General features: G+C 60.9%; 1 protein-coding gene across 1 annotated transcript in view; it reads right to left on the reverse strand.

Moving 5' to 3' along the window:
- Positions 1-312: 312 nt before the first annotated feature.
- Positions 313-25,084, reverse strand: part of KCNK3 (potassium two pore domain channel subfamily K member 3) — a 34,784-nt gene continuing 10,012 nt past the window's right edge. Inside the window, exon 2 of the mRNA XM_051843127.2 lies at positions 313-3,436. Within this exon, the coding sequence (XP_051699087.1) occupies positions 2,457-3,436 (980 nt within the window). The 3' untranslated portion in view covers positions 313-2,456. The remainder of the gene's footprint in view (positions 3,437-25,084) is intronic.

Raw genomic sequence — 25,084 nt, forward strand, 5'->3', positions numbered from 1 at the left:
GTTCTGGCTCTGGTCCTAGTTCTGCCATTCACAACATAGCTGTGTGACTCAGGGCAGGTGGCTTGCCCTCTCTGGGCCTCTACACTCACCGGCAGGGGGTAGCAGAGACTCTGAGGGTGTCTGAGGTCTTGCTATCCTGCTCTGCTGCAGGTGGACTTTAAGTCAGTGTTGGCCATCAGGCTTGTCCCGAAGGCCCCAGCTGAAAAGATGCGAGTGCTTGGGGTGCCCGTAGACCCCAGGGGCACGGGAGAGTCTGGGTGCTCGCGGGTGGCGCCCAGGGCACGCGATGACAGAAGCAGCTGAAGCCCAAGCCTGGTCTCCAAGGACAGCATTTATTAGGCGCCATTCTCAGTGTGAAGACAGATAGGCAGGGGAGCTGAGGGCAGGCCGTGGCAGCCATAGCCTTGGGGGTCCCGGGGCTGCCCGGGTGTGGGTGTGGGGCGGGTCACCCACACATATTGCATATTCTGTGGCAGTGTGCCCAGGCATAAGGCATCGGGAAAGCAGAAAGGCTGCCTGCAATGGGACAGGGTGAGAAGGGGAGCAAGGTCGGCCTTCCAGGGCCCCGGGGAAGACCCAGCCGCAGACGGGCTGCCAGCCACACCCAGCCTGGGCCGTGCGTCCGCCTTCTCCCCACTCCCTCTCTCTCTCTGCAACTTTGGTCGTGGCTCCCTCGGGACTGACGGGACAGGACCCCTCGAGGGCAGGGTCACACACAGGACAGAGGCAGTCACACTGCCCACACCCCAACATAAACACAGAGGGGACCCCCAGAAGCTCCTGGGCACGTGGACATTCAGCTACTCCACAGTGAGACAAGACTCACACGCAGGCCGGACTGCTTCCCTCCATGGGGTCCCCCGGATGTGGCGGGGGCCGGGTTTGGGGCTGATCACCTGCGCGCCCCTCCCCCATCCTCCCTGACCGACAGGGAACAGTACTCGAAGCCATTCTTGTGGGAGGAGACGCCGTGTATCCCCCCAGGATGTTGTCCTGGTCACTACACCTGTTCCAGCTGCAGGTCCTGGACAGTGAGCACCCATCTGTGGGCTCCCTGGGGCTTCTGGGCTGCAGGGGCTGGGCAGAGGGCACCCAGGTTCAGCGTCAGCTTACCTCTACTCCCTTGGGATGTGGGTACCAGTGACAGCTGCGGGCCAGGGTGCTGTCTCTGTAGGCTGTGGCTGCCAGTGCTCTTGGCTGACCTGCCCAAGTCCCAGACTCAGTGGGCCCCAGCTCCTGGCCTCTGTGAGACCCAGCCCTGCTAACCTTGGTCCCAAGGCCCTCCCCCGCCTCCTCTAAGGGCAGCACAGGCTTGGCCTCAGCAGTGGCCCAGGTCTGGGAGAAACCCCAGCTGTTCTCACGATGCCAGGTACACAGGGTGGGAATTCTGCTTCCCGGAACAGGCCGAGCTGGAGGGAAAAACCGTTCTGGCTGGGAACAGGCAGGCTGGACCCCTGTTCCCCGTTGTCTTTTACTCTGCCCGCATTGCCTTGGGCAGGTCATTTTGCCTTCCTGGGCCTCAGTGTCCTTATCTGCAAAATGGGGTAATAACTCCCCCTCCCCGGAGACTCAGTTGGGTGGCTGTGAGCTCAAATGAGCAGGCAGTATGGGGGTTTCGGAGGCTCAAAGCCACTCCACAGATGTGGTGGTCATTATCAATAGATCGCAAGTTTTCCATTCCAGATTCCAAGGGCAGTGTCTGGAAGGCTGGGGTTCCCCTGCCCCCCAGGAGCATGTGGCTTGGGGCACCTGCCAATGCCTTCCCCCACTCCCCTCGTGCCCGTGCCCGGCTGCGGTCTGCCTGTCGCGCCTGCCTTCTGGTTGCCCTCTGGGGACCGGCTTCAGGGGCCACTGGGTTCCCACTGTCTCCATCACCGCAAAGCCATGCAAGCCCCACAGAAGGGAGCGGGAGGCTGGGGGCCACAGCTGGGGGCACGGGGGAGTGGGGCTCTGTTGGGGGGGGACCTGGACAAAGACACCCTGGCTTTTGGAGCCAAGGAGAGGTGGGAGACCTGGCAGGACAGAGGTATAAATAGAGATGCAAACAAACAGGGGGGCGAGGCCCCTGGGGAGCGGGGGAGGGGGATGTCTGGGTCCCAGGGGGGCCTCTGAGGACCCAGGAGCTTCTTAGATTTCCAAAGGGAGGGGCGGCTCCCAGCTTCTGCTTTTCCTCCCGACCCCCCACCCCCCTAACCACGTTTCACATTTCTCGGAATTTGCAGGGCTCCGATGGGGGCTCCTGGAGCCCTGAGCGCCCCGGCTTTCTGCTGGCTGGTGCGAGCAGGCACAGTCGGAGCTGAGGGCAGGGGGACAGTGGTGAGGGGGTCCTGGGGGCGCCCCACGGGGCCGAAGGCGGTTTGAGTGTGTGTGTGTGTGTGTCCCGCGGCGCCTGGCCCCCTCCTCCCGCCTGCGCTCCCCGGGGCGCTGCGGGCGCGCCCCCCGGCCCCCGCGCGCGTTCACACCGAGCTCCTGCGCTTCATGAGGCCGCGGAAGGTGGACAGGCTGTGCAGGCCGGTGGACACGGAGCTGATGGCCGAGCGCTGCGTGCCGCTGCACAGGCAGCGGTGCGAGGGCGTGTCGCTGCAGCGGCCGCCAGCTCCCGGCGACGAGTGGCTCTGCTCCACGCACGTGTCGGACGTGGAGAGGTCCCGCGGGATGATCATGGGGATGGAGTACTGCAGCTTCTCGCGGCTCTTGTACCACAGGCAGGAGCACATGGACTGGAAGTGCAGCACCTCGGCGTACACGTTGCGGAAGCCGCCGCCGCCCGCCGCCGCCGCCGCCGCCGCCACGGGGGATGAGGCGGTGTCAGTGGTGTGCGCGCTGCCGCTGCCGCCCCCGCTGCCCCCGCGGCCGCCCCCGCTGCCCCCACGGCCGCCGCCGCCGCCCAGACAGCCAGCGAGCCCGCCCACCTGCCCGTTGCGCGTGAGCAGCGCACGGTGCTCGGCGTCGCGCTTCTCGTCCTCGGCGTTCATGGTCATGAAACGCAGCACCACGAGGTTGAGGAAGGCGCCGATGACCGTGAGGCCCGTGAGGATGTAGACGAAGCTGAAGGCCACGTACTGCGGCTGCGTCTGCAGCGCTTGGTCCTTCTGCAGCGCCACGTAGTCGCCGAAGCCGATGGTGGTGAGCGTGATGAAGCAGTAGTAGTAGGCCTGGAAGAAGGTCCAGCGCTCGTAGTAGGAGAAGGCGGCGGCGCCGATGCACAGCGTGCTCATGCACGAGAAGAAGCCGATGAGTACCATGTTGGCCATGGACACGTCGGCGCGCCGCATGCCCAGCCCCTTCTTGGCGCGGTGCAGCAGGTGCCGCACGAAGGTGTTGATGCGCTCGCCCAGGCTCTGGAACATGACGAGCGTGAGCGGGATGCCCAGCAGCGCGTAGAACATGCAGAACACCTTGCCGCCGTCCGTGCTGGGGGCCGCGTGGCCGTAACCTGCGGGGAGCGGGCGCGAGAGAGAAGGGCTCGCGGCGGGGCTGCGACTGCAACACCGCCACCACCGCGACTGCAACACCCGCCCCACCTCCCGCACTGCGCAGGAGCCGCGCTGCTCCGACCAGTGCTGACCCGTGCTTCTGGCACCCTGGGGACGAACTCCTGAAGGTAGGAAGGAGGGTGTAGGGAGGGCTGAGGGCCGGGTTCGGGGCCACACTGTTTGCACTTGGAGCGAACCCTGCGTTTGAACTGGAGACTGAGGCTTCCTGCTGCGGGGAGCTTGGTCCGAGGCAGCAGGGAGCCGGGCAAGAGCCCCAGTCAGCCTGCAGACCCGGTTCCGTGTAGGCTCTGGGCCTCGGTTCCCTTGACTGTAAGGAGAGATGTTTGGACTGAAGGGATTCTGATCTCCTGTGACTCGGGGTGCAGGGAGGGAAACTGAGGCCCGGATACCATTCAGGACTTCTGGGGGTGACTGGAACTGGGGCTTTGCAGACTGCTTGGACTGCTCCTCAGCGGAATGAATGGATGTCCCCAGTCTGGGGTCCCCAGCTCCTGCTGTGGGTTTGGCCTCCAAGCAGGGTCTGTCCTCACGGAGGCGTGGGGTGACGCCTGGCGCAGCAGGAGCCCCTCTGGGTTCATTGCTGTCCCCAGATGTCTCTGCACCCCGCCCTCGCTGAGCCAGGAGCCAGCACAGGCCAACCTCCAGTGACCTTACATCAGGAGTTCTGCCGGCCACCTGGAGGGCAGAGGACCCGAGATGGGAACTGGGAAGCCCCTCGTGGGAGTGCTGCCCCCATCCCTGGTGGCCATGTGACCTTGGGCAAAGTAGTCCCTCGCTCTGGGCATGTTTCTTCATGTGTAAATGAGCTCTACCAGCCCTGGCTCTGCTTTCTTCACCGATCTGTTGAGATATTTATTACTTTTATTAACAGAATTAAGATAATAAAATAATGCTGGCAGCCTTTCCAATTTTTTCCTCCTTTCTAAGCCTTATCAAATCTTAACCAAATGCTGCTTCTTCCACGCAGTCTCCCTGGATTCCTTATTTGAGTGGCACTAAGGATGTTCAGCTTTGAGCACCGGGGCCAGTTTATCTCCACCCCCAACACTAGCTTGGGGGTTGCACTGCAGGGTTGTGTCACATTCCATTCCAGCTTCCCCTCCATGTTGCCAGCCTCTCCCGGGGGGACCCAAAGTATGCTTGATAACTAAATCGCAAGGCAGGCTACTGTGTGCTTTGGTGTCTGATCCGAGTTCAGACCCTGGCTTGCCACAATGGAAGCGTGCACGTGCGTGCACGTGTGTGTGTGTGTGTGTGACCTGTGTGGTGCCTGCATGGGTGTGTAGACCCTCTCTGAGCCAGTTTCCACAGCTGTCAGATGAGGCTGCTAGATGGCACCTGCTTCACGGCATTCGTGGGGAGGAATGAGTGAGGTAATGTGCGTGAAGCACTTAGCGTAGGGCCTGCTACATATCAAGTGCTCAATAATGGCTCGCTGTGATTAATAATGGATGGAGTGCCAGGCTACTGTCACGTTTCCAAGAGAGCACCCGGGCTTGGGGGCAGCTCGGTTCCAGTAAAGTTGGCATCTCTGCTGGCCCCGGGGCCATTTGGATCTTGGAGCTTGGGGGACTCTGGGGACAGCTGTTCAGGGCCTGGGAGGCCGTGGGCTGCCCCGAGCCTGGGCTCCCTTGCCCGTTGCCAAGGCATCAAGCCAATGGCCACACCACCCTTTACCAGGGGCCTAACAGCTGAGCTGTTGAGCCCCCGTGCCCGAGCTGTCCGTGCCCCAGCAGGGTGAGAACAGATTGTGCCCGCCAGCTTGGCCCCACCAGCCAGGCCACAACTCACCTCGACAGCTGGGCAGGCCCTGAGCCAGAGCCACTTCTCACCCCGTCCTTCCCTGTCCCCCAGGCTGGCACCATAACGCATGGGTTGGGAGAGGTGTCGCACTGTGGATGGGGCTTGGCAGGGCTTGGTGGGGCAGGTCCCGGCCCCAGCGGTGCCGCGTGCTGACTGTGTGACCTTGGGCAGATCCCTTCCCCTCTCTGGGTCTTTGCCTTGTCTACACTCTGGGGACTGAGCTGTGTTAATCTCCACCCTGGCTGCCCGCCACGGCTGCCCTCCGGGGGAAGAAGACAGACTGGATGGAGAGCACGAGGAACCTGTGGCGTGGGCTGTCCTTGGGGAAGCCAGCCTGGGGGTCCAGGCTGTGGGGTGGGGGGTGCCTGACCTCCGTGGGGTCAGGCAATCAAGTCCACCATCAGGGGATGGGACCGCTCTCTACCACCATCACTACCTTGCCCGGGGTTCCTCACAGGCTGAGACTTCTCCGAGCCCCACCACCTGGTTGGAAAGCCCAGGGCCTGTCTGCCTGGCAGCCCCATGCCCGCCGTGTGCTGCCCACAAAGATCCCAGCTTCTGGGAGCCATGCACAGTGTCTGTGGCACCCCCACCCCTTGATCTGGTGGCAGCTCACCTTCCTGACTCTGCCCCGCTGGAACACCCTGTAGCCACCCTGGGTCCCACCGCACGCCCAGACGCACCCACCACTTTCTCCGCACTGTGCGTTCCTTGCTGCCCTCGTCCTGCCTCTCCTGCCCCGGTCTGGGCACCCTCAGGTCCCAGCCTCAGCCGCAGTGACAGCTCCTTCCCCTGCCCGCCTCCTGCTGAATTTTCCAAGCAAGTGACATGTCCAGGCCTTACCAGAGGCCCTTAGCAGGGCCACCGGCCTCTTCGCGGCAGCTCCAGGGGAGACACCCCTCCTGAGGTCAGCTGTCCCCCACGACTTGTCCGCTCTTCCCCCACGGGCAGAGGCTTAAGGATGATAAGCCTTTGGCCTTCAGAGACGCGTTGACGTCATCCCAAGGCCATTGTTATGACTATCTCCACTTCATAGTTGGTGCCACGCAGCCTGGGGCGGGGGGAGGGGTGTGTGAGGTGGCCAGGGCCATCAGGCCTGAGTCAGAGCCCATGTGTCCGCTCAGAAGGGGCCAGCCCAGGCCTGGGGCCCTAGCCTCGGGCACTGTGGCAGAAGCAGAAACAGGAAGGCTGTGCCCGGGGAAGCACCTGCTCCTCGGAGAAGCACCCCCGCTCCCTCCCCCCACCCCCTTAGCCTGTATTGTCACTGGGCAAAAAACGGCACAGAGCTGGGAGGACCTGCTGACGTGGGCACCCAGCTTGGAGGGGTGCCCGTCCGGGTGGAGCTGGTCCCAGGAGGCCCAGCAGCTTCTGGGAAGTGATTGGCAATCTGGCAAGAGCTGCCTGCCCGGCCCATGCCTCACCGTGCTGGCGTTTGGAGCAAGAGGACCAGAAGACGGCCGTCTAACCTGTGCCCAGCCCTGTGGGGGCGCCCCACAGGCTGTGCTGGGGGCGGGTTCTCTGGGGAGCCCCTCCCACCGCATCTGCGGATGAATCCGCCAGGGTGCCGGCTCCTAGTGCGATGCTGGCCCCGCCCCTCGGAGCACCCAGCCACCAGGCTACCCTGCCCTCCTCTTCCCCACCTCTGCTCTCTGAATCCGCCACACACTTCCTGGTTCGTGGCCCCAGAAAGGTCCTCAGTGGTCACGTGGTCCCGACAGATGAGGAAACCAGAGGAGGAAGCAACCTGCTGGAGGCCCCAGAGCCGGCGAGTGGCAGAACCAGGGCGGTCGTCCCGGATCCTTGTTTCCAGACCCAGCGTGCTGTCCGGGGCCCAGTGGCTCAGGTGCACCCGGAGCTGCACCTGTTCATTCAGCCAGGGCTGGCGGCTGCTCCTCAGGAGCTACCCAGCCAAGAGACGAACCTGGCTGGAGACACAGAATTCACCTGAGCCGGCCAGGTGGAGGGACATCAATATTAATCATTTCGAATACTTAATTCATAATTATTATGAATATTTCAGGGCAGCAAGAAAATGGAGAGATGGGATGGGGGCCCCTGGACCTTGGTTCTTTTTTCCTCCTGGCCTCGCCAAGGAGCCCTGACACTGCCTGCCAGGGAGACGCAAGGCAGGGAGGCGGAGTGGGCTCCAACCTTCCTGCTTACCTGCTCAAGGCACAACTTAACCATTCTGAGGCTTTGGTAATGGCCTTGGCTGGCCTGGGCTGGACGGTCTTTTCCCCACTGGCCTCCTGTGCCCACTAGCCTTCCTGCCTTGCCCTCCTACCCCTGGCCTAGCTGGCCACAAGGCCAGGCTGCTGGCCACAGGCCTGGGCAGAGGAAAGAGCCTTGTGGGAGGCAGGCGCAGGTGCCCTGGGGAGCTGACCTGATCCTGGCCGTGAGTGGCTGTGCATCTTAGCCAGTCCCTTCCCCTTCCAGGGCTCAGTGGTTTGCCAGACAGGAGGGTCCTACCTCTTCTCACTGCTACCCAGGCCTCCCCCGCCCCTGCACCAGCAGAGTCAGCATGTTCAAAGGTTTTCATTATGAAACACGATGGGTGGATGGGTACAGTGTGGACACTACATACAGCAGGCACTGAACTGATCGTTGCTGAAGCCAGATTCATTGATATCCTTATGAGAATTAAGACCACATCTGCTGATCGGAACTCCTGATTAGCGCAGGACAGCTGATTCGACCAGGGAATGAAGTTACTGTTGTATGTCTGCTACACTGGAAACAGGAAGGGGAACTCTGCAGGTTAGGGGCGTAGGTAAAGACGGCAAGCTCTTAAACGGCTTTTACCCTTGGCAGAGTTCCTTGATCCTCTGTGCCTCAGCTTCCCCATCTGTTGAATGGGAACAATGATACACTCCCCTCATCAAGTCGATGTGGGATTTGAGGAGTTGGTAGACTTAAAAGGCTTTGAGGGGCTGGCGCTGGAGTGCAGTGGGTTAAGCAGCCGACGCAACGCCAGCACTCCACTTCTGATCCAGCTCCCTGCTCCTGGCCTGGGAAAAGTAGCAGAAGATGGCCCAGGTGCTTGGGCCTCTGCACCCACGTGGGACTCGGGATGAAGCTCCTGGCTCCTCGCTTCTGCCTGGTCTAGCTTGCAGTCATTGTAGCCATTTGGGGAATGAACCAGCAGATGGAAGATCTTTCTCTCTCTCCCTCTCCCTCTCTTTATAACTCTGCCTTTCAAAGAAATAAAGTAAATCTTTTTTTTAAAGGATAAGCTTCTGTGTTTAAAAAAAGGCTTCGGGCATTGGGATCAATAAATATTCATTATTAACGTGACTGTTTTGGGGAGCATCCAGTTGAGATATTCTTTGAAGTCCTTTCAGCAGCAACTGTGCCATCAGTGTCTCCCAAACCCAGTGGCCGGGAGTTCCCGCGAGCGAGCTGCGTGGGCCGCGGGTTGCTGGGTTAAACTCCGTGGGAGAACTGCTCCCTTCAGCAGGACCGGCCGTTGGCTTGGGGTGTAGGGTTTCTCCGAGCCGGCCGCGTGCAAGGCCGCTCAAGGCTGGGAGACTGCTGCTTCCCCTGGTTTGTCTATCAGTCCCTTTTCTCAAGAGTGCATGGCCGGGCAGGTGCCCAGGGAGCGCAGCACCCTCCAGGCCCCTCGGGTCTCTCTCTCAGGTGTCAGGTTTGATTCCCCCCTCCCCTCCTGCAAACCAAAACCCCCAGCTGCTGGCCCTGCCGCCTGCCTGCCCGGTCTCCCCAGCAGACCAGTTATCTAGTGTAAATACGGCCTGGCCCGGCTGATGTTTCTCCTGGGGGAAGATGGATGAGGCGACCATAGCCTCGGGGTGCTGCCTGGATCTGGGGTACAGCTAGCGAGCCAGCCAGAGCCAGCCAGAGCCAGCCAGAGCCAGAGTGCGGGCTCCAGGGAGAAGGTGCAAGACACAGGCCTGAGGCGTACACAGGAGCCGTGGCCTCAGGAAGTGAGGCCCAAGACTCCAGGGAGCCCACGGGAGTGGAGAAGGCCGAGAGGCAGAGGGCCCCCAGAGTGGGGTGCTGCCAGCCTGGTGGAGGTGGGACAGCACAGGTCCTCCCCTTCTGTCCTGGGAGGGCCACTCAGACCCCACCTGCTCCAAGAACCTTCTGGAACCATCTCTCCCTTAAGCTTGCTCTCTCACACATCTCTCCAGGCCTCCTGCTGGGCCCTGAGCTCCTGCAGGGCCGGGACGACCCCTCCGTGTCCTGCACTGGGCCTGGGGGGAGGTGACTGTGATGGAGATGAGGGAAACGTCCCCTTAGACGTCACCACGGGCAGGGGGGCCTTTGGTGACCGACGGCTCCTGCCCTCCTGGGGGCCCCATGGCTGCTTCAAAATGAGGTCAGCTCCAAGGCCCCAGAAGGAATCCCCCTGCCCCGGGCCTGGCCAAGCCCAGAGCTGGGCCTGGGAAACCATGGGCTGGTGGAGCCGGGTGGGGGTGGGGCTGGTGTGCAGAACCGAGTCTGGAGTTTGTCCCTTGCAGGCCAGAGCTCTGGGAAGGACAGCTCTGAAGCAGGGGGCCCATCCCCCTCCACCGTGCCCCTTTCCAAGCGTCTCTTCCTGCCTCTCCCTCCCCCTATCCCACCAGCCGGCCCTCACCCTAGCCTCCCTGCCCTCTGGGCTGCCCACTCACACCCTCCCCCACCCCTCCGGAGCAGCCTCCCACCCACAGGTGCCCCTGGTGTAGGACAGCCCCCGACACCCCCATCCCCCACCCTCCCCAGGCCCACGTGGGATGGGAGCTGGAGGGAGGGTGCTGGTGTCATGGAAAATCCCTGCGGCAGCCAAGGTCAGTGTTTGCAGACGGGGCCTGGCCTGGAGCCAGGCCTGCCTCCCTGGCCAGCTCCTTCCAGCCCGTCTCAGAGGCCAGCTTTGTGCAGGGGCCCTTGGGGTACCCTGGGGCTGCTCTGGGTGCCTGGGAGCTGGGGCCTTCTGGAATCTGGGGGACTGTAGCATTCACATTCCCATCACTCACTGTACGCATGGGTAGACCAAGGCCCAGAGAGGGGCAGGGACGAGGCCCGGGTCAGGGTACGTCAGTGACGGAGCCAGGGCTGGAATCCGGGGCCTCCTGTCCTCTCATTGCCCCGGCTGTGGATGGGAGCAGCCTGAACTCTGGTCAGATAGGCCAAGGGATAGTGGCGGCTGGGTTAGCGGCTTCCATTCAGTCAAGGGCTAGCCTGAGGCTGGGCTGGGCTTGAACTTGAAGTAGACCCCAGTGATCCACCCAAGGGCCCTGACCTCAAAATCTTTTCTTCTTGGAAGTAAACCAGATGGACCTTATGAGCAGAAGCTTCCTGAGGTTCGGAAACTTCAATGGCCCACCCAAAGAAGAGGTTGTTTTCACCCAGATTATTGAAACGCACGGCAAAGGTGGTAAGTGCGTTAGGGCGAGGGTTGAGAAAGAGGGCTGCGGTATCAGGGAAGACTTCATGGAGGAGGTGACATCTGCCCTGGGCGCCGAAGAATGCACAGGAGTTCAGGGAGCTGCTGCAGCAGGGCCACTACGCGAGGAAGATGCTGGGAGGCCAGGGGCGTCGGAACCAGGCCCGAGCAGGGCTGGCGGGCGTTCTTACACACGGGGCCCGGCAGACGGGCCGGGAGCACCTCAGAACCTCTGAGACGCGTCTACCCCCTGACCCTGCAGTGCCACTTCTAGGAATCTCTGCTGGGAAAATAACCAGGGATCGGAATAAAGATTTATGGACAAGGATGTTTATAGCAGCATTTTCATTGTGAAAAATTGTAAGCGGTCCAAATGGTCGCCAGCAGGGCTCGGCTAAACATATTAAGGTATATTTATGTGGTGGAGTGCCGGGCGGCCATTAGAGCCCTGTTCTAAGGAGCCCCTCAATTGCATGGAAAGCCAACCACGCGGTGTTAAATAAAGGAGCCGGCGCTGCACTCTGTGTTCCGTGGGGTCCCACGCCAGATAGGTGCCTATTACAGACGTGTACACACACACACACACACACACACACGGACGGAGAAGCCAGAGGGAACGGGCTGCAAAGCGTCCCGAGTTAATTCCTGAACAGCGGGCTCACGAGGGCGTTTAGTTTTCTCTTCATGCAATCCACGCGCTCAACAAAAGAACCTACTGCTAAGAACCTTTCTACTAAGTAGAAAATGATGACTATTACAGACCTCAGAGCCACAAAAACCCCTCGGTGTTCTTGGAGCAGGGAGCTGGCTGAACTGACGCGGGAGGCTGTTGCAATGGACAAGGCTACAGTTTGAGGAGCTTTGAAGGGTGAGTTTAGGAAGTTGGAAGGCAGTGGGGAGCCATCGGCAGCTCAGAGCAGGGCGGGGAGGCAAGCTCAGAGAGGCGCCAAGGTGTGCTGGCGGCCCTGGGCGGCGGGGTGGCGCTGGGCGGTGGAAGGCAGGTTGGGGCGGGGGGGGGGGGTCCGGGTGTCAACTGCTCAGGCCTGAACCAGGAGGAAGCCGAGCATACAAGAGCTCCAGAGGGAGGGTGGGTGGGTGCGCGATGTATGAAATGCACTCGCCTTTGTGGGTGACGCTGTAGGCTACCTGGGGGGAGGGCTTTTGTCTCTTCTCTAATACGTCCCCCGGGGCTAGAAGCGCGCTGGGCACACAACAGGTGCTCAGGAAACCTCTGCTGAATGAGTGAATTAAGACGAGGGAGGCATGAACGGAGCCTGAGGTTTGCATGGAGTGGAGGCAGGGAGGTGGCCACCGGCAGGATGGAAGGTGAGACCTGAGTGGGGCAGTGTCTCGCCCAGGGCAGAACCCCGCCCCGGGGAGGGCGCCGACGTGAATCGGGTGCTGTGCCCCAAGCCTGCGGCTCTCAGCATCCTTAGGGCGTCTGTGGGGGGGGGGTGAGGGCCAGCAGATTGACTTTGGTGGAGTTTTAATTAAGTGAATCCCCCAGGGACAGCCTGGCCTTGAGAAGGAATTCTACCACTCGACTGGAGGTGCACTTGGCCCTTCCGGCAGGCACCTGGGGTGCCAGTCCTCCCCACACACGTCTTAGAGGGCTGTGACGGTAACTCCGGCCTCGGGCTGGTCCCGCTCGCACATGCACACCCCCTGGCTCCTCCCGTGCTGGCCGTGGAGGAAAAGCAGGGCCGTGCTGGCGTCTCCCTGCCAGACTCCCCAGAATGGGACCGACCGCTCTCTGCTGGGCGCTCGGTTGGGTCTCTGTGGCCGGCCCAGGTGTGGCCCGCAGCCTGGCTGCTCAGAATCCCACCTTGCAGGCAATGTTACCAGGACGGGGTGGGGCCCAGGGGGCTGCAGGTGCATAGGAGTGCCTGACCTGGAGTCCAGAGGCCTGGCTCCCGTTCTAGCCACAGAACCAGGGTCAACAAAAATGTATGAAGGGCCAGGGAGTGAATATTTCAGACTTCCCAGGTCCTACAGCTCTGCCACCGAACCAAGAAAGCAGCCACAGACTCCTCGCAAATGAACAAACATGGCTGTGTTCCAATAAAGCTTTATTGACAGAAACAGCTGGGGGGCCGGATGGAGCCCATGGGCTGGCTTGGGGAGCCTGCTCCAGGGCCTTTCTTAAGCCATGTCTGTTTCTTGAGACTCGGCTTTCTTGTCCATCAGGTGGGACATTAGAAGTTCCCTAGATCTGTCCTCTCTGAAAAGTTGTTTTCCTAATAACTCGCCAGCTCCCCCTCCTGTTGCCTGCTCCATGCCCAGGCCTGGGTGAGTTGGGAGCAGGGCCATGTCCTCACCTCCCTGTGGAATTGGAATCCACAGCTCCTGGGAGGGCCCATTTCCATGTTTCTGGACACCGCTCATGCTCTTTCTTTCTTTTTTTTTTTTTCCCCACCCAACAAGCTTCTGCTTCTCCATCAAAGCCCATCTCCAAAGTCACCTCTTCTCTGAAGCCTTCCTGGATTTCACCACCTAGACAAAGCCAGTGTTCCTGGGGCCCTTCGTTCATTTCTCATCAACTTTTAGACCCTCATCTATGCAAGCAGCAGTGGTGTGAGTCCTTCCTGTGTACTTTGCCCTGAGTTCTAGAATAATAATAATAATCCTGGGTATTTTACAGGCTCAGGTCTTCATCATTTAGACAAGGACTCCCATGCGTTCTATTGTTGGAGCGTGCACAGCAATCCTATAGAGGAAGGGTCGCTATCATCCCGATTGTACAGATGTGGAAACTGAGGCTCATAAAGTGTTTTATCTCAGGCCGCAGATGCTAGAATCAAACCTGAAACCCAAAGGCAGTTCTCTTTCCACCGTACCCGGCTGCCCCAGGACGCTCACACAGGGGTGGCCGTCAGGGGACCACTGTGTGACCACAGGCGAGAGCGCCCCCTCTGGGAAAGAAGGCAGCAGGAGGAGGTTGTTGGGGGCCATGCATCAGCACCCTAGGTGCCGGGCCTTCAGGGACTAGAGCAGGATTCTCGGTGGGGAGCCCGGAGACGGGGCCACAGGGACTGCTGGCTGCCCAAGACAACACACTGGGCCTCCCGCTGCTCACGAGGCCTTAGTCCCGGCCCGCACCGAGCAGATTCGGCGCACAGGGTGAGGACCCCCGGGCTGGCCTGGTCAGCCCAGCCCTGAGTAGTAATAAGCTCCCAGCTGAAGCACTGGGGCGCTCAGAGCCGATGCCAGACAGGCAGAATCCCGGCTCTGCCCTCTCTCCCTGGAGGCGGCCCTCCCTGCACCCAGGGCTACGTGGAGTCGGGGAGGAGGAAGCCGCCTGTCCCCGGCTGAGTCTCCCGGAGCCTCCGGGAACCTTGTTCGTCCTTGGGATCTCCCTACTGACTGCTGAGTGCCGAGGAGCCCCCAACACCCCTCCTCCACGCAGTCCTGGGGGCCCGGCTTCCTTTTGCGGCCTTGGCTGCTGCTTTCTCATTTCGGCCCCGTTTGTCCACTCCATCTCCCTGTGCACACCGAGGCTCCTGAGGACACGGGTGGCGGCTCAGGGCCTGGCGTGAGGTAGCTAACCGCGAGGCTGCCGCCGCCGCCACTGGCAGCGAGGGCACAGAGTGTTTGCATGCCAGATGCCATCCTAAAGCCTCTGCACCTGCGATTTTATTTAACCGCCACAAACATTTCAGGAGATGAGTCTCATCTCCATTTTAGAGATGGAAAAACTGAGGCATAGCAAGTTCCCGTGACTCATCCAGGCCACACAGTTGGTAATGGCTGAGTCAGGGTTCAAGTTCAAGCCTATTACCTCATAAAGCCTAGTCAATGTTAGAGGAGTGGATGCTGAATTCCGGCGGGCAGGTGCACGGGGAGGCTGAGCCGAGAGGTTGGGGGACTTGGCCCGGGCCACCCTGGCCTGCAGCAGAGCCAGGCCTTCTGAACTCATTTCCTGTTCTCTTTCTTCCTCAACTCGGTGGCCGCCAGGTTCTCTGGACTGGGGACAGGGACTCAGGTCCCTGACCCTTCTGCGTGGGACCTTCGTGAGTTGTTCCTCTGCAGGTTGTTGTGGGCAGTGGGTAGGCTGGTGCTCACCCCTGCCAGAGGTCCCCCTTCTCCCAGCCGGGCCTAACTGTGCACTGGATCTCCGTGGGGACCCTCCACTTGCCGGAGCCAGAGGCAGGAGATGGCAGCCTCAGTCTGGCCGCAGGTCCCGGTGGAGCTCCTGGAGAGACACCTGCCCCAGCGGAGGGGACCCGCTGCCTGGGGAGGCTGAGTCAGAGACGGGGGCCCCTGGAGACTGTCGCACTTGGCAGTTCTCAAGAATATCAGCTGGAAAATCAGGAGGCGAAGAGGGCTTCGTTCCCTCTTAGCTTGTCTTCATTAATTAATTAACTGAGTCAACATTGCTTAAGCATCTACTCCTCCATGCCAGCTCCGGGGCCAAGCGCTGGGAGCGGATGCAGAGCTGCGGTGGCTGGGCCTTGTCTGCTGGGGACAGAGAGCCACCGGCAGGCAGGTGGACAAGAGCCTCGGTCATGCCAGGGGCCGTCCACTGGAGGGGGGACTGCGGGACCCCCCGAAGCAGGACAGGGAGTTGGAAAGCAGCAAGCACGCCAACCTCCCTGCTGTGAACTGGACATTTGCTGCCCCTGGCAGCCTCCAAAGGGGCCCCTGGACATGGGGACGTGGAGTTCAGGGTTGGTGTGAGCACCCAGCTGGTGTGCAGAGCCACTGGACCCTGCGGCTCACTACGGATGGGATCAAGATCCATGCCCAAGGCCACGCTCTCTTTTCCCCTCCCTCCTTCCTTGCTTTGGCACGTGTTTATTTTGCCCTTTGCTAGTTTAAAAAATCTGCTTCATTTTAGAACGCTTTCATACGTCCAGAATTATTGCAGGGAGCTCCCTTGTTTGAACTCGGCACCTCTTCCACAAGGATGCCGTGCCAGCTGCGGTGCTGTCTCCCTGTCCCCCCAACTGCCTTCTCCCACAGAGCCTGCCTCCTGCTCTGGGCCCATGAGCGTGCCCAGCTGCAGCCACTACCTGAGACTACCACAGGCCCCGCAGGGCAGGATCTGACCTTGAATGGCCATGCCCTGCATGCTGTTGGGACTCAAACTACATGAGGATGGAGGGGTTGTCCCAGCCAAAGACCCTCTCTCTCGAGCCGACCATTGCTTCCAGCCAGGGGTTGGCAGGTGGCCCTGCAGGTTCTCAGCTGGGACTCCTGAGCCAGGGAGTATCGGGGGGCTGGGACACAGGGCACAGGGCCCGGGAGGCCATCAGGCTGGGGTGCCCACCCCCTCTCTACCTCTTTGAAACCATCCCCCCTCAAGGCTGGGCCTGGGCCGAGACACTGTGGTTTTCTCTGCTAGGAATTGGGCCGATGAGCTGAGGGCAGGATCAGCTCTGGGGAGCTGAGTAACAAGGTTGCAAAGACTTGGGTCCTGGCTGGGACCCAGGGGAGTCAAAGCCACGTTCACGTCCATGTTCCAAGGAAGAGATGCAGAGGGTGATGGGAGCAACACAGAGATAAGACTAACGGGGAGGGGAGGCCCGGGCTTCTGACCGCTGGCTGCGTGGGGCTGTTCCCTTTCTGAGGTCCAGTCCGAAGGGGCACCATGCCTTGGATAAGCCCCGTGCCTTGCACCCCATGGGAAGCTGGCCCCTGCTTGGTTGCACAGCACTCTGCAGAGTTAAGGAGATTCCTGCTGCATCCTCGCGGCAGCCCCATGCAGTGCCCGGGACGGGCGGGGGCCTTGGGAGCTGGGGTTGATGACACCTGCCAAGGCCGGGCTACACCTGGGTCCCAGGCCTGCTGCTTCTCCCACCTCCATACTGCCCCTCTGGTCCCCTCTCTTACGAGGTAGCGGGGTGACCGTGTGGTCAGAATAGTGGCAAAGTATCTCCTATAGGCCTGGTACATGGAGGCCCTCAGGAAGCAGGAGCTCTTATATTGTCATATTCTCTCTCTCTCTCTCTCTCTCTCTCTCTCTCTCTCTCTCTCTTTCTCTCTCTCTCTCTCCCTCCCCCCCACCCCTCAACACACACACACACAGTGCAAAAGCAGCTTTGAAATCCATGCATAGTATTTTTCATGATACACATTTTCCATAAACGTTTTGAAGACCTCTTGTAGGCGTGGATTTCAACATTTTTTTTTGTTTTTGGTAACAAAATAAACTCAGTTTTTAATTCCATTTTCCATGAACTTTTTGCCGCACTCTCCTATTTTAAGCACGGCTCTGAGCTGCTGCTCACCACCCAGGACCCTCCGCTATAGTCTGCGGACTTCCTGGCCCAGCACTCGGGCTGCTCATCCACAATCCGACACCCGCTCCCTGGCCTGCTCTCTCCTCGCTCCCCCACTCCGGGCCCCCCGTGTGCCGAGGCTCCTCTGCACCTGCACTGTGCACCCCTGTGAGCACCTCCTCTGGGGCGGTGGCTGTCTGCAGTTCCCTCCCTCGTCTCTTCTGCCTGCCAAGGGCGGCTCGTTTGCTTCCCCGGGAAAGTTTCCCCAGCCCCGGCTGGGAGGCTGTCCCTTCTTCTGGGCCTGGCATCTCCTCTTCCCACTGGCCACTCTGCCCACTGCCCGCCCAGCAGACACCGAAGCCGGCCTCGAGGGGTGGCGCGGCCCGGTGGTGCTGGCTCATCACCTGCTCCCTGCACTCCTTCCCGGTCACAGCTAGTGGCCCAGCCAGCTCCGGGCTGCAGGGAATTCGGAGGCAGCTGCCAGGAGGTGTGACAGGAGGCTTTTCTTAGGCACAGCAGCCTCCCCAGGGCACGGGGGCTCAGATGGTGGTGCTTGGCCCAGTGCCCAGGAGAAAAAGGACTCGAGGGAACAGGGACCTCATCCTGGGGACAGCTGTCGGGACCTCCCCTCCCTCTGAACCAGCCTGGGGACGTGGGGTCCTCCCCCCAACACCCACACAGGTGCGCAGGCTCATGCACGCACACACACTCGGACCAGCACCTGGCCTGTCCCCCACAGCGGCCTTTTGGCAGGACCCCATCACACAAGGCTGACAATACCAGGTCAGATGGGCTGCAGGTGGACAGACCAGGGAAGCTAGGGGGTCGCTGCCTCAGTGAAGGAGGTGGTCCCCCGTTGTTCCCACACGTCCCGGCCCTTAGGGATTTAAAGAAGCCACAGCCCCTGCATCCTCTCTCCCTCCGGCAGGATGGACACAGACTCCTGCTAGAAGCTGAGATTCCGTACTCTCCATGGAAACCCACTTCGCTGGACCCACACTCTGCTGGAAACAACCTTGTGCAGGGGGAAGCGACTCACACCTCTGCCTTCTCCCAGCCTGTCCTTGGGGAGGGCAGCACACAGCTGCTCCCACCCTCAGGGACACTGCCCTTCCCCTGAGCAGGGAGGCCGGCGCCTCGCCCCAGCCTGACCTCTGACCTCTGCCAGCCGCCCGCCATCCCAGCCTTCCATCCGCATCGCTGTGACACTGGCCAGGCCGGGGTCTAGTCAGAGTGACTTGTTGGCTCCCGTGGCCTACACAGGGCGCCTCGTTATGCATTGGTGTCCAGAACTTGCTTTTTATGGTGCCAAGAGCTGCAGGCTGGGCGGCGTCCCCAGGACCCAGGCGGTCTCCCGGGGCCCAGCTCTCTCCAGCTGCTGCCTGGAGTGCTGTTGTACCCCCTCTCCCCATCCCCACGCGGCTCTGGGCAAGCTGGCTTTCTCTGCACTTGACTTTATTCAAATGATTGAATGCCCCTGTCACCCTCCTCCTCCCCAGTTCCAAACAATACTGGCTAACATTTATACAGCGCTTACTACGTGCCAGGCACTGCTCCGAGCAAGCTAATATATATACCACGTTTAATCCTCAAACAGCCCTATTCAGGGCTGACTATTATTATCCCCATTTGAAGATGCAGGAACCGAGCCACAGAGAGGTCAAGTACTTGCTCAAGGTCACACAGCCAAGTACGTGCAGGGCTGGGCTCTTCCCTGCTCCGTCCCCAGCTGTCTCTGGGCAAGCAGGGAGCAGCGCGGGAGCTGACCACACAGCTCTCCATATGTGTGTGTGCTGCTTTCCTTTCTTGGTCACCCTGAGTGTCCTGACAGCAGGAGGGGCAGGTCACCATGGCTCACCCCAGTGAGAAATGAGGGGGCCCAGCTCGGAGCAGGTGAGGTGACACAGGGAAGGTCACGTGGTCATGCATGCGAGGCCAGGCAGAGAAGTGGGGATTTCCTGGAGGTCTTCCTGGCCCACCTGCTAGCTCCAGGCTGGACCCCGGCTTCCAGTGCAGCAGGGCCCCCCACCTTCAGCCGTCCAGTGAGGGGGCTGGTGAACTTGGGCTCTCAATGGGGGACCCTGGGGCAGGGGCCTCGCTTGCTCCACTCCGTTCCCGGTCCACGTTGGCACGGGCACCTGGACAGGGCAGCCAGCCAGCCACGTGCCAGTGTTACTTTAAAAATAAACCAGGGAAGAAGGAGGCATAAAAATATCCCCGGGGATGTGTGAGGAGCTAATTACTACCGGCCCCTATCCGGGCCTCGGCGGTGTCTGGGTGTTGGGTCTCCTTTGCTCCACGCTGCCTGTTGGGAGCTGAGTACCAGATCTTGCCTCTGGGGGCAGAGAGGCCTTCGGAACCCCAGGGGCCAGGGATGGAGGTAGCTGTGGGCGCGCTGGGCCCCAGGATGGGCAGGCCGGACAGGAAGGGAGCACCCAGGCTGGGCAGCCCAGGGGTCAGCCCCGGCAGTGAGCTCAGGTCTCCGGGCTCCTGCTGTGGTCGCTCTCTTGACCCTGCCTCGTCTCTGCACCCTGCTTGTGACTTCCCACTGGGATCATCCTGGCTCCCGAAGGGTCTTTGAGATCCTGAGCCCCTCCCTTTCCTCCCAAGTGTGCGAGGTGGCGGCGGCAGCCAGGTGGCTGCTTTTGCCACTTACAACTTCCTGTCCATCACGTCTTCTCCACGTCCCTCTCTTGAGAAGAAAGAAGTTGGAGGCGCTTCTCAACCCGTCAGGGGTCCTCCTGGCCACCACTCCCGGCTGCCTCCGGGGCCTCCCTGGTACTGAGCTGGGCAGCTGGGGGGGGCGGGGCCACACCCTCGCCAGCACGTGCCCCAGGGCTCTTGGCAACTCTTGCACCCCCCACCTTAGGCAGGAGGTGTGGGAATATCCTGGGGTGACCGGGAGGGAGGGACATGGGCCCAGCCAAGGACAGAGCTGAGGACGGAGGAGCAGGGATCAAAGAGAAAAAGCAGAGCTTTCCAGAGCTTTCCCAGAGGAAGGAGGCAGAGGCCAAGAGTGCTAGGAGCTGACAGAGATGAGATCAAAGGACAAGGGTGGACGGGAGGTGGGGGGCGGGCAACAGAGCGCAGGAGCTGGTGGCCCAGGGTCGGGGAGCTGCTGTAGGAAGGGCAGGGGCTTGGGACTCTGGCTCCTGGCGGGGTGCCCTGGCCGTGGGCCTTGTGTGTGTGGAGTCGGTATAGGGAACACTACCCCCCGGGCTTTGCAGGTGGCCGTGGAAAGACCTAGAAACAGGGGGCCAGTGCTGTGGCGTAGTGGGTAAAGCCGCCACCTGCAGTGCTGGCATCCCATATGGGCACTGGTTCGAGTCCCAGCTGCTCTACTTCCAATCCAGCTTTCTGCTGTGGCCTGGGAAAGCAGTGGAGGATGGCCCGAGTCCTTGGGCCCCTGCACCCGCGTGAGAGACCTGGAAGAAGCTCCTGGCTCCTGGCTTCAGATGGGCACAGCTCTGGCCATTGCAGCCAACTGGGGAGTGAACCAGTGGATGGAAGTCCTCTCTCTCTCTCTCTCTCTCTCTCTCTCTCTCTCTGCCTTTCCTTCTCTCTCTGTGTAACTCTTTCAAATAAATAAATAAATCTTTTTTTTTTTTTTAAGAGACCTAGAGAGAGAAGGAGCTGTGGTATTGCTGTCCCATCCCCTGCTTCCCCTGGAATCTGATCCTTCTGCCCCACCCCCACCCCCTGCAGGCCCAACAAGTACAAAAGATGCCCCCAACCCCCCTCCTGGCATGAGCTGCTGACTGGGGCGGTGCTCAGGGTAACACCTCCAATGGCCACCGTGTTGCCAGATGCAGAGGTGGTTTCCCTGTGGTCGGTGGACTTGACCCCCTGGCCGCTGCGGGTACACTGACTACAGCTGCTCCTGGCCCCGGCTTCCTTCCCAGCTCCTTCCTTGCTGGGCACCCCTGTGTCAGGGTAGGGTCCTCCACACCAGCGCCCTCTTGTCCAGCACATGACTCGGCATCATTTCTATCCGGTGACTCCTGAGCTTAAACCCCGGCCTTGACTTCTGCCCCCCGCCACAGGCTTGTCTGTCTAGCCGCCTTCAGGGGTGCGTAACGAGCACCTCGCATTTCACCTGGATGTCTACTGCACAAGTCTTGGATCCCTTCACCAAACCCACTCCTGGGCAGGTTCCCCTTTCCACGCACTGAGTCTTCACTGTCCACGCACTGCTCAGCGCAAAGCCCCGGGACCTCCTTGACTATTCTGTTCCCCTGATTTCTGCAGGTCTCTCCCTCCTCTCCCCGGCACACACATCCACCACCTGCAAGCCCGCCCACTCCACCTCTCCAACACAGCCTCACTCCACTGGCCCCCTCCACCTCCCTGGCCCCCACCTGGCCCAATTCCCTGCCATTCTCTCTGTGAGTTACTAACTTGGCCTGGCTGGTCTCCCCGCTTTCCCGCTTCTGCTATAACCATCTGGCCTCCACAGAGCAGCCAGAGCGATCGGGTACAAATTTAAGGCATAGCAAGTCACAGTCCTGTGAAAACCCTCCAGTGATACCATGGTCTGAATGTGTCCCCCCAAGATTCCCAATCATTAGTGCAATGGTGTTTGGAGGTCGAGGCTTCGGGGGCATGGAGAGCGCTCACGGTGGGGGGATGAGTGCCCTTTTCCAAGGGGCTCCAGGGAGCTGCTTCGCCCCTTCCGCTGTCTGGAGACACAGCCAGAGGCACCACCCCTGCTCCAGGAAGTGGGCCTCCCGGGAGACACCTTGATCTTGAACTTGTCCGTTTTGCTGCAGAAGCCTGAGCAGACTAACGCGAGTGACAGAACCAGCAAGGGCCCTGCAGGCACCAGCCCTCCCATGTCCCAGACTCTCGCCACCTCTGCCCCCGCTCCTCACGCGGGCCGGAAACTCTGCACTTGCGGCTCCCCTGCCTGGAAGTCTCCCATCTCCCGCCCCCCCTCCGTCTCTGCACTGCAGGCCCCGTCCTGGCCCTGCGGCCCTGGCTGCCGCCTCTCCTCCCCACCACTCCCCGCCGCTTCCCCTCGCTGCCCTGTCTTTCAGGCATTCATTCCATTGAGATGGCACTGCTTATTTGTGATCACAGAATTTAATTTACTGCCCGTCTACTTCCTCTGAAGTGTAGCCCCCAGGGAGAGCAGTGGCTGCCTTTCTTCCCTGCTAAGTCCCTGGGGCCCAGCCCAGTGCTTGACACACAGAGACGCTTAGAACCACCGAGCCGGTGGAGGGAGGAGTGTGAGAGCGAGTCGGGGGCTCCGAGGCCTGGCCTTGTCAGTGAGCTGCTCTGTGGCTCACCCCCAGCCCCTGCGGCTCATCTCTCGTGGAGGAGAAAAGGGTCTCCCTGCCTCAGTGGCTCTCACAGGACCCGAAGGACCCCAGGGATCACCATGAAGCTGTTCACTGCCCCCTGAGCCCTAGTCCTGTAGCAGGGGTCGATGGCAGCCCCTGAACACGCTCTGATGCAGCCACAGACAGATCAGAGGCACTAGAGGCAACAGGCACCTGCTCCGTGTCCCATAGACACGCTCAGACACCACACCCCGCTAACCTCCCTGGGGGAGGGCGAGCGGGGCCCAGGCTGGTCCGTGAGCAGGGTGTCAGCTGCTGGGGCCCTGGCAGAATGGCTCAGGTCCAAGATGGCTCCCTCTGCAGCTTCGCCCCCCCCCCCCCCCACGTTGGAAGACGCCAGCTGGGGTCAGCCTGCTCTGGGCACTGCTGTGGGAGCTGCCGCGGGAGCAGGCTGCGTTTCCGGCTGGGCGGCTCCTGCATTCCGGCCGTCCCAGGGGCTGGGGCATTGGACTCGCTCTGCTGATAAGCCAGACCTCGGCCACAGGCAGAAATGCTGTCTTTCCAGAAAGGGGTGACTGGGAGGTCCTGGACGAGCTCTATTCTTGGGAATGGTCACAGAGGAAGTCCTTCCAGGGCTCGGCCAGCGTGGGGTGAAGCGGGGACAGGAGCAGAATTGCGGACAGTGTGTGTCTCGGAGGGGAAGGCCAGGGGAGGTCGGGCAGGCAAGTTCTGAACTCTACGGGGCTTTGGCACCCCCAGCGCGATCCCTCACAGATAAGGCCAGGGGTGCCCGGGCCCAGGGCCTGCTGTCAGGTGGGAGCAGAGGACCAGTGGAGTGGCCCGGACACCCCATGTGTCTTAGCTCAGCTGCACTAAGCCAGATCATCCGTCAGCCACAGCAAGGACCCTGGGGACCTGCGGCCACAGGCCGGGGACAACAGGAAGATGAGCACTCAGGACTGGGGGCACCAAGCTGGACACAGCAGCCCCGAGGACTAGGCCACTACTGGGCCTGGGTCTAAGTTTCCTCTCTCTCTCTCTCTCTCTCTCTCTCTCTCTCTCTGGCTTTGCCTGGAGGTGAACCAAGGACAAGAAGGGCTCCCGCGCCAGAGACCCGGGGCCCCCGGAAGGCTTACTCTGACCCCCTCCATGGAAAATCCGTGACCCAGAGCCAGGCTGGAGTGAGGCTGTGCTGGCTCAGCCTGGCCAAGGTCCTCGGGTTGGTTCCTGGTTGAAGGGGTCTCCTCCTCCTCTGAGCCCCTCCTGAGGACGTGCGGGAGAGCAGGCTGAGAGCTGGACCCACGTTGGGGGGGCAGCCTGAGCCCATTCAGCCCCCTTCTCCGGGGGCTGCCTTCTCTCTGCCTCTGCTTTCTCCGCCACCTGGCTCACCCCAAGAGCACTGGCTTGGGGGTTAGCAAAAGCGTTTTCCCCAGCCTCCCTTTCCGTGTTTCTGAGACGCCAAAGAAACCCAGAAAGAACATGCTAGCAGCTGGCGAGTGGCCCAGGCTCCCCAGTGCAGACTGCTGATCCTAACAGGCTCTCTTCTCCTCTGTGGGGCCCAAACCTGGCTGCAGAGCCCCACCACCTGAGGAGTCTCTAAGCCGCAAAGCCTCCTGGGCTTGCCCCAGCCCTCATGAATGAACTCCTGGAGGCGGGGCCCTAACACCCACTGCTCTCCCACTCCACACAACTGCTGCTGCTCTGACGGCCAGCACAGCAGGGCCACCACTGGGGAGCAGGTGAGTCGCCCAAGTCACCCCCAAAAGGCCCCTCTTAGGAACTGTCCTGCTGTTCCCATTTCTTTTTCTTTTTCTTTTTTTCTTTCTTTCTTTCTTTTTTTTTTTTTTTTTTTTTTTTTTGACAGGCAGAGTGGACAGTGAGAGAGAGAGAGAGAGAGAGAGAGAGAGAAAGGTCTTCCTTTGCCGTTGGTTCACCCTCCAATGGCCGCTGCGGCCGGCGCACTGCACTGATCTGAAGCCAGGAGCCAGGTGCTTCTCCTGGTCTCCCATGCGGGTGCAGGACCCAAGGACCTGGGCCATCCTCCACTGCCTTCCCGGGCCACAGCAGAGAGCTGGACAGTTCCCATTTCTAGCTCAGGTTCCCACCCTGTGCAGTGGGATGGTGCTGGCAAATGCGTGGAACCAAGGCCAATCCCAAGACAACCACCGTCCCCTCCTTATGGCCAACACTGCCCTTTCTGCCGTGCCCCTATCATCCGCACTGTGGGGAAGACCCAGCTTCAGCCATGTTCAAGGGTGAGGGCAGTTGGGTTGCTGGGAGAGGAGCTGGGTTCAAGGCTGGAAGGTATGGATTTGACTCTAGCCCCCACCCTTGCTCTGGGTTGCAGGAAGTGACCTCATTGTCCAAGTTCACTTCCTTCTTTGGCGCAGTAGGAATAATGACAACACCTACACCTTGGGGTCAATGTGAGGGTCAGAAGAGATACCAGATGACTTTGGGCACAGTCCCTGATCCCCTGGGGCCTCAGGGTGCTCGTCTGTAGAATGGAATTATTATAGCACCTCACCTCTCGCCCAGAGTACAAGGGCTGAATGAGGAAATGCATACCAAGAGCTCAGTCCAGAGTCACCTCCCAGTGGATGGCAGCCTTGGTTTAAGACCGTGGGAGCTGAGGGAGGCCCTGGAAGGAGTGGCAGCTTCACACCGGGTCTCAGATCTGCAAGGAACAACCGTGGCAGAGCCACTTGTCCCACTGATCCACCTGCACTCTGTGGGCCCAGGTCCCAGGGAGCTCACTTGCCTGGGCAGGGCTAGGCCTGTTCTGGAGGGGAGGGTCGGCCCTGAGAAGCCCCCCGAGATGGCCCTGAGATGGTTATTTCTGAGTCAGAACCGGGGTCAGGAGAGAATGTTCCTGAAGAGGGTCACCGCGTTCCCACTGAG

This window comes from Oryctolagus cuniculus, chromosome 2 (assembly GCF_964237555.1).
Source record: "Oryctolagus cuniculus chromosome 2, mOryCun1.1, whole genome shotgun sequence".
In the NCBI taxonomy this organism is placed as follows: domain Eukaryota; kingdom Metazoa; phylum Chordata; class Mammalia; order Lagomorpha; family Leporidae; genus Oryctolagus; species Oryctolagus cuniculus.